We start from the raw sequence: 12,310 nt of genomic DNA on the forward strand, positions 1-12,310 counted from the left end.
CCATCTGGAAAGCTATTTTTTTCTCATGTGTTTACAAGGATCTAAATGTCATCAGACAGGAAGGCAACTGGGTTAGTAGCATGTTAAAAAAACCTCAACAAACCCTCAAAAATCCCAACCCGACAGAACTAAAGCCTGCGAAGCAGCGGCCCCGAATAAGGAGGATTTGCAGAAGTACTTACAGCTCTCAATCTCCAGCGTGCAGTTCTGCTCATCCAGGGGGTATCTGCGCAGGTCCATCATGCAGGCAGCTGTCGTGGTGATTCTGGGGAGGAACACAAGGGCCTGTTAACGGGTCCTGCTCCAATCTGCCCTCGAGCCCCCTCACTGACAGCACAAACTGTGTTTCTCCACAACTGAACTCGTGCCTGGCTCTGCTGGAACACTGTGCTGCTGCTGCTCACCTGAACCAGGGCTGTCCCAGCCAGGTCAGGCCAGGCTGGGCTCAGAGCTGGCCCTGGCACAGGGATCTTCTCTGTGAGCCCAGCACAGCCTGGCCAGAGCAGGGCAGAAAGGAGAGCACTGCACAGCCCAATTTACAGGCTGGCTCTGAGCTGAAGGCTGACCAAATGAATTAGCTCCAACCAGAAATTCCAAAATGAGGAGGGCACACACCCCCCAAAATGGGACCCAAGCTGGAGTGGATGAAGTGTCCATAGCAAACACCCCAAGCCGTGACAGGGTCAGCAGCTGTGTCTTTGTCAGGTGGACATGAGAGACTGAGGGACTCAGCTGCCTTCTCAAAATCCTGTCCCCCCGTATGAGGGTTACTGGTCTTTCATAGTAAGCATTTAGATATTCAGTAACTGATTAAAAAACTTCTTGTACATTCTTTGTTCTCACAAAACAACTTCAGAGAACTCTTTCATTTGATGGACGTCATACTTTCCCCTTAAATACCTAAGAAATGTTCATTAGAGGTAGAAAACTACAGCTGCCTACTAAAATTGACTCCAAACTTACTTCAGCAACTGTTTTTGTGAGGCACTTAAAAATCTTCACTAGTACCCTTACTGTCCTATCCAACAATGCTTTACTGTCATCTCCAGAAAAAACAATCCCTGTATATTCCTTCAAATAAAAGAGAACAAAAGCAGGGGCAAGTTATTCCTACAAACACTGTCCCGCCTCTTGTCAATCTGGACAAGATCTCTTAATGTTACATTTTGAGCATTCCCAGGAACTGGGCTCTCCAAGAGAAGGGAACCTTTTGGCACTGAGTTCTTTCTTCATTCAGTGTAGGGACACTCACAGAACTGCTTTGGAAAATACAATGTTTTCCATCAGTGTGGGTCCCCACACATGCTTCAAAAGAAAGCTTCCTGGGCTGGACAAAAGCAAGGGAAAAAGAACTTTGGCTCCACTCAGTGAAAGCCTCCCAACTTTTACCAAAACCAGCCTGCAGAGGAATACATGTCTGTTGACAGCAAATGGAGCAAACAGCAGCATATATTGTATGTAAAGACAACCTCTGGCAGTTCATACTTGGTTCCTTATTTTTAAGAGGAAAATCTAAGGAATTGCCCAGATCCAGTATCAGTGTAAGACTGATTATTTTTGGGAAAATTTCAAGAAAGGCGCAGCAAGACCAGAAAAAAATGACAGCTCATGTTTTTTGTTTGACTATGGGGGTTTGGGAGGAGGTTTGGTATTTTGTTTTCCTCAGTATTTCTATATCTATGTGTATGTTACAGTCAGGAATTTCAGAAGAATTTCAGTAGCTCACAGAGGAAAAGGCAGGAGCCCAGATTTACACGAGACATTTATACACACACAAGAATCATGGTCAATACAAACCTGGTTCACCACTAATTTTTCTAACAGCTTCCTCTGCACTAAACATTTCCCACCAGAGTGTACCAGATGTGGGGCTCCCCCCCAGAGCCAAGGCCCTGTCCTGTGCCACCCCCAGCACAGTGTGTGTGTGACTGATGGGAGCAGAGCACCCACAACTCTCCCACACCTGCTGAAGCATTTTGGGGGCAGCAGATACCACAAACGGGGCTGAAGGCTGCAGACAGGGAGAATAAGAGTTCTGGAGGGATCATTATCAAATCATTAAAAGAAACAGTGCCTCGCCTCACCAGAAAGCAGAGAAAAAAGGGGCATGGTAATGGAAATGGTTGGTAAAGCAGAGTTTGAATCAAGCCAAAATGATATATTTAATTCAACTTGCTTGTTCATTCTTATCCATAATACAAATCCATTGAAATAAAATGTCTGTCATTTCCTCTCCTTGTACATCTCTCATATTTTTTACCCTGACTTCGCAGTTATGGTAAAGTAGAAAAAGTTCTCCTTCATCTTTATAATTACTTAAACAACAAAACTACCTTTTGATAATTCTTAGTGGTTTGCAATTCACGGTGAATAGATAAATTGAATTATTAAAGCAAGAGCATGCAAGAATTGCCACCTCAGAACACTTTTAAAGGCAGGACACCTGACCCAAACCTTTTCAGACAGAGTTCATTACAGCAGTTGGGAGTGCTTGAGACAGGCCTAAAGCCTCTTCCCCAGAGCAGAGATACTTCAATTTTCATAAAAGGTCTGAAAATACTTGTTATACAGCCTGGACTAGTGTAAAAAATATAATGTTGTACTTTTCATAATGTAACCTTGAGAAGAAACACTGGAAAAGTGAAAGCTTCTAAAAAACAACGCTGTGAGTGGAGGCACAGCAGGCACTGGGGATGAACAGAACAGCACCCAGAGAAACCCTGGATGGAACAAACACCCCAGCACTGCCTCACACTCATCTCCATCTGCTGTTAGAGGAAGAGATATGATATTTGTGATATTTATGATTCCTACAGTGAAAACAAGTCTTCATCTTCCTCTTCCGTGCTCTGTATTTTGAATGGAGACTGATTACAAAGCACAAAAAAAGCAAACCCTGAAGCATCACTAAACTGACTAAATGAAGGATTATGGAGACCTAAAGAAAACTTCATGTGTCCAAACAAGCAAAGAAACCTGCACCACAACTGATTTGCTGTCAGGAAAGTCTGCTGTCAATAATTCAAAATAATTCATATAAACTATTATTTCTGAGAAAGCTGAAAATCTGCTCATCTCCAAACCTCTAGGGAGGTTCTACAATTCAAATAAGAACTGGAAATTGGCACTGCTCCTTTCACAGGCCAAATGTGAAGGCCATAAAGAACTTTTTTAAACACTTCCAAACTTAAGAGTGATGCAGAAATTAATACCCATATTATAATACCATCCTAGAGGTGTTAGTAGTTCTTATTTTTTAGTGCTATGGAGGGACAGTTTTTCAAAATCCTACACATTTTGATTTTCTGACAAGTTCAAGTGGGATTTGAAATTCAAAATAGCAACTTAAACAGTTCTGACATCACTAGTGAAGAAAAAACAGCACTGGAGGACAGGAGAGCAATGCCAATGACATGTGGAGATGGACGGGATCCAACTCCCTCTTGGAGCTGCAGAGGCTCTGCAGCTGTGGAGAATAAGCAGAACAGAAACTTCCCTGTGCCCTGGAAGGCAGCAGCCCTGCCCTGTCATTACAGGATTACAGACACTGCAGAAATGCTGAGCAAGAAGGTGACAACTTGAGGGCTCTTCTGAGGGACTGAGATCCTTCCAACACCTCTTTTGCTCCAGCCCTGACAGATCAGGGGCCTGTGGAGTCAGAGACTGACTGAGCTGAGGCCAGGAAAATAAACAGACTGATTCTTTCTTTAAATGTTTGCAGGTACATCCTGCTGAAAGCAGCCTGAGGTTCTGCCTCAGCTTTGGGTACCTGAGGGCAGAGACTCCCCACGAGCAACACCAGGAGCAACCCAAAGAGCTCCCAAGATAACCACAGACTGGATCTCCTTATCAAGACTTTATAAGAATCCTCTGCTCACAATGACTGGGAGTCAGAACTCTCTGCATTATTCACTGAAATCATGTACTGCAGCTCAACCCACTGTTCACCTCTGCTTCTTGGAAAAAGTCCTTCTGCAGACAGCTGGAAACCATCTGTGACAGCAGCAGAACCAGCTGCAAATACAGGGAAATTCTGGGAACAAAACTTCAGTGTGATAAGTATCTCTCCTGGGCAATACTGGATTTAGACACATGTCAAGGTTGTTAGACATACTAACAAATCTACTTTTAAATTAAAATAGATTTCTTGCTAATTAGAGAGTTCACAGAATTTTTCCTCCTCCTGCTTATTCACAGAAAAGCTTCCCTTGTGTGATCATAGTTTGTGAGTTAGTTATAACAAATAATAAAAAATAGTGACATTTCTACAAGTTCAACATCAAGTCTAAACATTCAGCTATTGACTACTATAATCTTTCACTGTAAACAGCATAGAGAGTTTCTCAAAGTAGCTTTACAGGAAAAGAAGAACAGTTTTATTTAGGCTGATGTCTCCATTTGAGATGAAATGATATGCACACGCTACCCAGAATCTGTAACATGCTCTCTCCTACCACCACTTCTCAACATTTCTGGAGTATTCCAACCCAAGTGCCAGGAGCTCATTTTCCTGACTCCATTAGGAGCTCGTTATCTAATGACAGGCTGATATCTCCCCTTGTCTCTGTGCTGTGCAATCCTTGACCAGCCAGGGGCTCTCTGCAAGCTCTCAGTGCATTTGTTAAAGCCAGAAGGTACAGCCAGAACACAAGGTAAGAACGTGAAGGATGCAATGCTAAAGCATTTGCCAGTTGTAACACAAGAAAGGAAAAGCCAGTAGCTGCTAAAGCCAGCGAGTGCCCCCAGGAACTGCAGCCTCAGTGAGCTGTGCTGGGGTTGGTACTGCTGGTAAAAGCAGCACAGCAGATTTTTTAAGAGGAAACTAAAACCCACGTGCCTCTGATCTTCCTGGGAAGAAGCTCTGCATTTCCCTGCTGCTGGACAGCCTGTTTTGCCATGTGCATCCCCACAGAGAAGAGTCATGGAAAAATGGAGAATTTGGCTATTATTTCATGGTAAAAGAATTCTGACTCAAAAGAACTACAATTTTCTGCACATTTCCATGCAATGTGCCCAATTTCCTGCTGTACTGCCATATAAGTACCTTTCTTTAAGTGAGACAGCATTTCCTACTATCCTGTCCCTGTGTCTAAAACTCAGTCATAACATCATGTTCATAATTTAAACCCCTGCAAAAAGCACACATCACTGCAGTAAAATCTTCTGCTACAATAAACTCTGCTTTAGACTGAATTTATTCAAAACCTTTCTCTGAAATAATATGTTCTCCTCTAGAAAATAACACCCACATAACATGGCAGAAGAGCTCAGAGGAGCACTTCACAATTTTAATATTTTATTGCTGCGAAATGTATCCTTGTCTTTCAGCATTCACTTCACTTCTCCCTTTCTGTAGAAATAAATAAAAGGCAGAATGCTAAACCACTGCAGGACTTACAGAAAATGAAACTATATGAGCACGATGAGCAGTACGAAACAAGCATCCTTGGTATGAAGACCTAGTACATCTCCTCCCCTTACACAGAGTTCACAGTCCTTTGCTTTATTAACCATCACTGGAAATGCAACAGTTTTATTTTCAAATATTTTGCAAAACACATTTCTTATTCTAGTTGTGAAAACTGCATGTCTACTTTATTCAGATAATATCAGCATTGAAATAAAAAGTGAATTATTTCCCCTTCTTTCTCTTAAAATTTTATAATGTTACCACCCAGATCATATTGCATAAAATAAATCATATATAGAAAACATCTTTAAATCAGTTGTTCTGATATTACATCACATTAAATACAGACTCTCTCTAACTATCGAAGAGAGAACTTTCTAAGGAGACACATAAATTTGGTGTCTAAAATAATCAGTGCCAAAAATAATCAGTGCTGAGTTCTAATGAGTACCTGGACTGTAAACATACCCTACATGAACAGTTTTTATTCCAGGATCATAAAGATACAATGCTTAAATAATTAACTGAAAAGCCAGGGGAAAAAAGGAATCTCTTCTCCAAGGAATACACAGTGCTTCAGTGCACAGACTGTGCAGGTGGTACTGCCTCTGGAAACACAGACACCCAGAAGTGCAAATCATCCCAGGTAAAACAGTGTGAACTTTTACAGCCCTAACAGAGCCACAGCTCCAGCAGCCCCCAGCCCACAGTGCACCCCTGGCTCTGCAGAACAGGCTCCTCTGCCCCCAGGTCTGTCTGATGTTCCATCAGGTCTCAGAGGGCAGTGACCCCCCAGTGACCCCCAAACCCGCAGTGCTCGACCCCAGCACTGCCAGACACTGTTCCTGAGGAGCCCCTTCCAGGGGGGTCGGTGCTGACCCAGCCTGAGCTCCTGCACCTCCCTCAGTCCCTGGGGAGCCCCAGCTCTGCAGGATGAGCTCCCACAGAGACTGCAGTCACTGCTCCAGGATGTGCTTCACCTGCACTTTCTGTGCAGTTGATTTCTGCCAAGTCCTGCCCTCTCACAAAATGCCCCAGGAACGTCACCAGTGACCTGCCTATTCCGGGAAACGGAGTGCAAAGTATTTTCACTGCTCTGGAGAAAGGAAGTTCTACTCCAGTTAAAAATTAATGTGGAAGTCAAAACAATCTTCAGTAAAAAAGGCACATTCAGTTTTATGATTGCAGTTTATTTAGTAATTCTTACAGAAGTAGTAAGATTAGAGCCCAAAGCTCCCTTTCCTCTTCTGGCTTTTGTGAGTCAGACAGCTCATTTCCCAGAGGAAAATGTCAATAGAAATAATAAATTTAAGTGGATTCTTCGTAAGCAGAATCACTCTCAGATTCAAAAAGGTAGAAAAAGTCAGTAAAAGACCCTCTAGCACAGACCTGAAATTATTACATTTCTTTCAAGAACCTTTACAGCAAAGCAGTAACCCATAAAATTCTAACCCTTGCAAAACTCTGAGACAAAAGTAAAATGAACTCTCCCTGTCCTAAAGCAAGAGTCACACATTAAAAGCAATTAAACGGGGAGACAGCATGAAGGCAACCTGTGCAAAGCACAGTACAATAACAGATACAGGTTATTACTTAATAATTCAGTTCTTATTCGACACGTATCTGCACAGCCTGGTATGCAAGGAGAGCTGGGCTGCCTCTGTGCAGCATTTCAATTAGACCACTTACTCTCTACGCCTTTTTTCCCCATCAGACCATCTACTAAAAACCTTTGTAATTCTAGCAAAAGAAAAAAAGTTCACAAACATGTAACCTCTTTTCTCTTCACTCTCTCTAACAGAACTTCACCAGGCTGGGAACGAAGTATTTACTCAGTTTCTCTTAATTTCTTCTTCTACTTTCTGTCCACAGACAACCTGACCTTCCTCAAAATGCCTCAGTAATGGTTTCAGCAGATGTGGGTGGTACAAACACCCCGGGGGGTTTCCTCACCATGAAGGAGGATGAGTGAGGGGAACATCCTCCTCCGGGAGATGAGCAGCTCCATCCCCGTGTGCTGACACTGGTGCCCTGGAGCTCCTGCCTTTGGCCAGGCTGTGCCCAGTGCCCATCTCTGACCCTTCCAGAGGGCACTGCACTGGGCACCCCACCAGGAGCAAATCTGGGACGAACGGAGAGCGGGCTTTGCTCTGTCTTTCCTCATGTCAGAGGATACTCTCCCTTTCCCTGTTCCCTGAATAGGTCTAAAACCAAACTGTCCTTCACCAGATATTCAGACCGAGAAAGCAGGCTGAGCAATCCCCCAAAATAAGAGCCCCGGATTTCCTGTGTCACGTGGAGGCAAATCCTGAGCCCCCCCACAGCAGCACAGCTCTCTCTCCCCTGGAATGTGCTCTTTAGGGCCTCACAGTGCTCTGGCAAAATACTCCTGAATCTCTAGTACCTCCTTCATTCTCTACCTGAGAGATGAGCCACTATCAAACAACTGTAGAAAATAATTTTATTTTTTAAAAATGTCCAGTAAGAGCTGGAAGCACAGGCAGTCACTGAGCACATCAGAAAGAGAATGATGTAGCTCAAACCTCTGCTGTCCCCACCCTCCTCTTCCCTCCTGCATCCTGTAGGCTCAATACTGAGCCACAAGCAAAAAAAGAGAAAGTGCCCCCTTTGGTACTACTGTTGAACAAGCTGATTAAATCTGCTGTAATCAGTCCCTACAATAACCCAAATATCCGTGTCACTGCCTACTGTCAGAGGATCAATATCTCTTGCTTTGCAAATAAATATTTCAGCTTCACTCCGATATTTAGGTCACAGCAAGAGATGTATCCAAATGTGTCATTTTGCCCTACTGACATCCTTTCAAATATCACTGTAATACCAACTGTCAATAAGGAGAGAATACAAACAAATACCACAGATGATCCTAGAGATCCAAAGCATCTGGAGTTCATATACATCACAAATATGTTCACACACTCATATTTACATAACAGCATAAATGATATTTGTTCCTTAATCATCTGTCCTCGAAGCAAGCTGGTTCTGACTTGGAGGGCTCAGCCCTGCAGCTCTGTTCTCCTTTGTTTTTTGTGGCCAAATCCCATTCTCAATCCTGGCCAGACAGGCCAGTGAGAATTGGGTTTCAGTGACTGAGCAGTACTACATATCACCTAGGCTGTTAGCTTTGATTTTACACAAATCTTTAATATTGATCATTCCTCAACTGTACTTCACTGCTGCATCACCCAAGTCAATTTTTTGAAACTGGGAAGCCACGTTCTCCTTGAACGTTTCCAAATCAGATCATTTCAGATCAACCAGAACATTTCAGATCACTTCGACTTTAGCTAAGAGTTCACTGGATGAGTGAGAGAAGCACAACGAGTCAAACCTAATGACTAAAATTACCAGGCATCCAAGTGAACTCCAGCTTTCCTCTTGAAATCCATTTCCAAAGGGAAATCTTTCTGTGTCCAAGTTCAGATGTTCAGTTACAACCTTTTTCTTCCTCATTTTCATTTCAAAATGTTCATAACTTTGTTCCGAACAGAAACAGGAAAACCACCCCAAAGATTTCTGGCACACCAGCTGCACCATACTGGCAAGAGGCACTGAAGGCTTGATCAGAGCTGTAACCCTCTGAACGCTGGAAATCTAAACACAAAAGCTGCACAGGGGCTGCTTTGGGATATCCAGTCAGTCCTTTCCTGTTCATGAAATAAAACCTTTGAAACTTCTCAGTTAACTGGATCTCAGTGGCCAGAACTCTAATGCATACACTGAAATAAAAAAAAAAAAAAGAGGAACCTCATCCTAATTACCATATTTTGCTGCAAAATATGCTTTTTAATAAATAGAATCTGTATTCCCTTAAGCCAAGCTTCAGTAACCTCACCCAGGTCCCTTCTCCATTCTAGTGCCAGTAGGATCCATGGCTTTGTGCAGTCAGCTGTTTGCATGGGGGATCAATAAAGCCATTAGATTGGGAAGATACTGGATCTGACCTGCCAAAGAGCCTGAGCTGACTCTCTACACAACACCATTAGCAAACAGTGTACGACCTGAGTATCAAAGAGAACCCGAGTTCAACTGATTCTAATCAGAGTTTAATCAGGTCTCTGCTTTCCAGGCTGATGCAGACAGGGGGTATCACTCCTGGCATTCTGTAACACTTCACACTGCAGGGGAAGTTCAGTCAATACATAAGCTACAAAGGAAGGATTTCTTTGTACTGTGTATTTTTACAATTTAATTTAGAAAATGTATCCCCCACTGCTTTCCATGTTACATTGGTTTTCCATGAACCTTCTCTTCTCCAAGAAACATGAGTAGTTCACATTTGAGGCAGGTGAAGAGTCAGCTGAAAACTATCAGTCCTACCCAACACAGCAAATGTACATCTGATGGGAAGTTAAATGCTTCTCTCAGATATGTCAGACCTGTCCTGGACCCATTCCCTCAATTCAGGGAATTTTTAATGCGATCATTTTGCTGTAAAAAGTGTGTATTTTTCCTTTATTTTTTTCTAACCAATCTCTAAAATTACTCCTATGCTTTACCTAAAAGTCTTTCATACATTAACAATCAGACAACACATGCTGAAACTCAGTAAATCAAATGCAGGGCACTGGGAAGCATTTCCCTGATTAAATGCACAGGAGCTCTGAGGTGACTGCAAACAAATCCTGGCACGAACCCACACGGTGGGAGCAGCACTGGCACAGCAGCACTGGCACAGCAGCACTGGCACAGCAGCACTGGCACAGCAGCCCCAGCACGGAGCAGCTCCAGGCACAGCAGGGCTGTGGGGCTCTGTGTCCTCCCCTGCACATCCCCATCCACCCTGAGCCAGGCATGGAGCAATGGCCATCCAGCCACAGCCCTTCTCCAAAGCCCTGGAATGCCAGCACGGTGGGCACATCCACCCAGGGGGTGGGGAGAGCTGAGCACAGTGCCCATGAACCAGCTGGCACAACACCTCTGAATGTGTTCAGTGTACAGGGATAACAACCCCACAGTAACATCACCCTCACACCCTCCCTGAGCCCCAGTACTTGTGGGAAATATGCTGGAAGAGCTTCTTAAAGATCACTCCTAAAGAGAAAAGCCTGAGCAGGGATGGGCACTGCAGGTGAGCACTGCCTGCACCGTGAGGGCAGGAGGAGAGAACACTGCCATGACACAGCCACACTGCCATGGGCAAGCAGGGTTCCCAAGAGAGAAATATGGAACAATTAATGAAAATGATCTCTCTCATGTCTTGAATGGGTAAGATAATTCTGAGTGAGCCAGTCCAGCATTCTCATCTCACAATATGTGTTTTCAAATATCTGGTTAAATGCTGCGTAAGGAGAAATATCCATCTGGTTGGGGGGGGGGGTTGTTTGTTTGGGTTTTTTTAATTGTCACAACATTTCAGTATTTCAGATAAAAATTTACTTTCAGATATTTCAAGCACTGACCAGAATTCATCACTACTGTCATGTGTTACATATGTTGATTTAACCTAAAGCTAGAACCAGTGCCTCTGCAAAATCTCTCTTATAGGTGGCAAATCTCATTTCTAACCGTAGACCAGAAATTTAGCAAACAATGTCAGCAGTTTAATAACCCTCTTTTTAAGGTTAAATGTTTTTCCCCAATGTCCCTCCAAGCTAACAAATAAGAAGACAAATCATATGAGTGTCAGCACTGCACCACAGAAGCCGTTCTTTGGAGTTAAGTGGAGTCTGCTTTTACTGTAACCCACATCTCCCAGAGACACAAACATGAGGTAATAACCAGATCACTCAACATGGCTGTACTTGCCAGCATTTTCAACAGTCAGAATCTCAAATTTTGGATGCTGAAAGCATGCAAGGAGGGTTGTGGTGCAGCAGATCTGCCTCAGCTTTCCACTTCCTCAGTCACCTTCTAATCAACTGATTCAAACAGAACTTCAAAAAGGTATTAATAACTTCTCTCTTCTTGGAATAGCAGAGACACTCCTAAATTCAGAATACCAGCACCTTACTCAGAGGGCAAACTCCACATCCTGCAAAGCCTTTGTATTTTCTGTGTTAGGTAACGAGAACCACGTTCTGGGGCAGCCCAACTCTGGACAGAGGAAATCCAAGTTTCCCTTCAGGTCCTTTCCATGTGTTTTTAGGTCACTTCTCCATTCACACTTCTCCCTGTTTATATCTCATGGACCTTGACATGTGCCAGAACAGCCCTCAAAGTCTCTCTCTCAGCATCACTTCTCTGGAACCCAAAGGCTCATTACCCCCTCACTCCCTCCCCTTGCAAGCTTCAACTAGAGAGATTTTCATCCCTGTATGGCCACAAACCACATATATGTAACTGGTAAGGAGACACCAGGGGCAGAACTCATTGACAGGAAAAGAACCATCCTCTCTGTTTGCAAAAATAACAATGAACTTCCTTTGACTGTAGCTGCAACACAGGTTCTTTCCTAAACAAGCAAAAGCTCAATGGACCAAACCAAATTGCCCCAGTATTTGCAACAAATGATCAGGAACTCAGCAGTGATACTTAAAAGTAAATAAGCCCTTAAATTATGAGTAAAATACAAAAACTCTGTGACTTCTCTGAAGAACAAACCCCGAAAATGTTTGAAGACAGAATTATCAATATTATTGTGTGAAAGAAGCAGTAATAGCACATCTGGGGAGTATGTTGGCCATGACAGACAAAATAACAGAAGAAACGAAATTTTAAGGAATTGTCTCTATTAGTTGTGCCTAAATTATCCCTCTGTTTCTTGTGGGCCATAAGAATGGAGAAATGTATGAGTAGGAAAGAAAGGCAAAACAGCAAAGAAAGCAGTAGAAGTATTTACTTTCCACATGTCACATACAAATTACACTCAAGCTCTAGTGATTGGAAAGAATGGTTTCAGTGAACCCTCAGCACCTGTGAATGGTTTCAGTGAAC

At 43.2% G+C, this 12,310-nt stretch overlaps 1 protein-coding gene across 6 annotated transcripts in view; it reads right to left on the bottom strand.

Annotated features, from left to right (window-relative positions):
- Positions 1 to 12,310, bottom strand: part of GABRB2 (gamma-aminobutyric acid type A receptor beta2 subunit) — a 151,003-nt gene that overhangs the window by 56,987 nt on the left and 81,706 nt on the right. For all 6 annotated transcript variants that reach the window (XM_027643259.1, XM_027643256.1, XM_027643255.1 and 3 more), the window contains one exon: positions 183 to 265. In XM_027643259.1, coding sequence (XP_027499060.1) covers positions 183 to 265 — 83 coding nt within the window. The remainder of the gene's footprint in view (positions 1 to 182; positions 266 to 12,310) is intronic.

The sequence above is a fragment of the Corapipo altera genome, unplaced genomic scaffold (genome assembly GCF_003945725.1).
Source record: "Corapipo altera isolate COAL_440 unplaced genomic scaffold, ASM394572v1 75, whole genome shotgun sequence".
In the NCBI taxonomy this organism is placed as follows: domain Eukaryota; kingdom Metazoa; phylum Chordata; class Aves; order Passeriformes; family Pipridae; genus Corapipo; species Corapipo altera.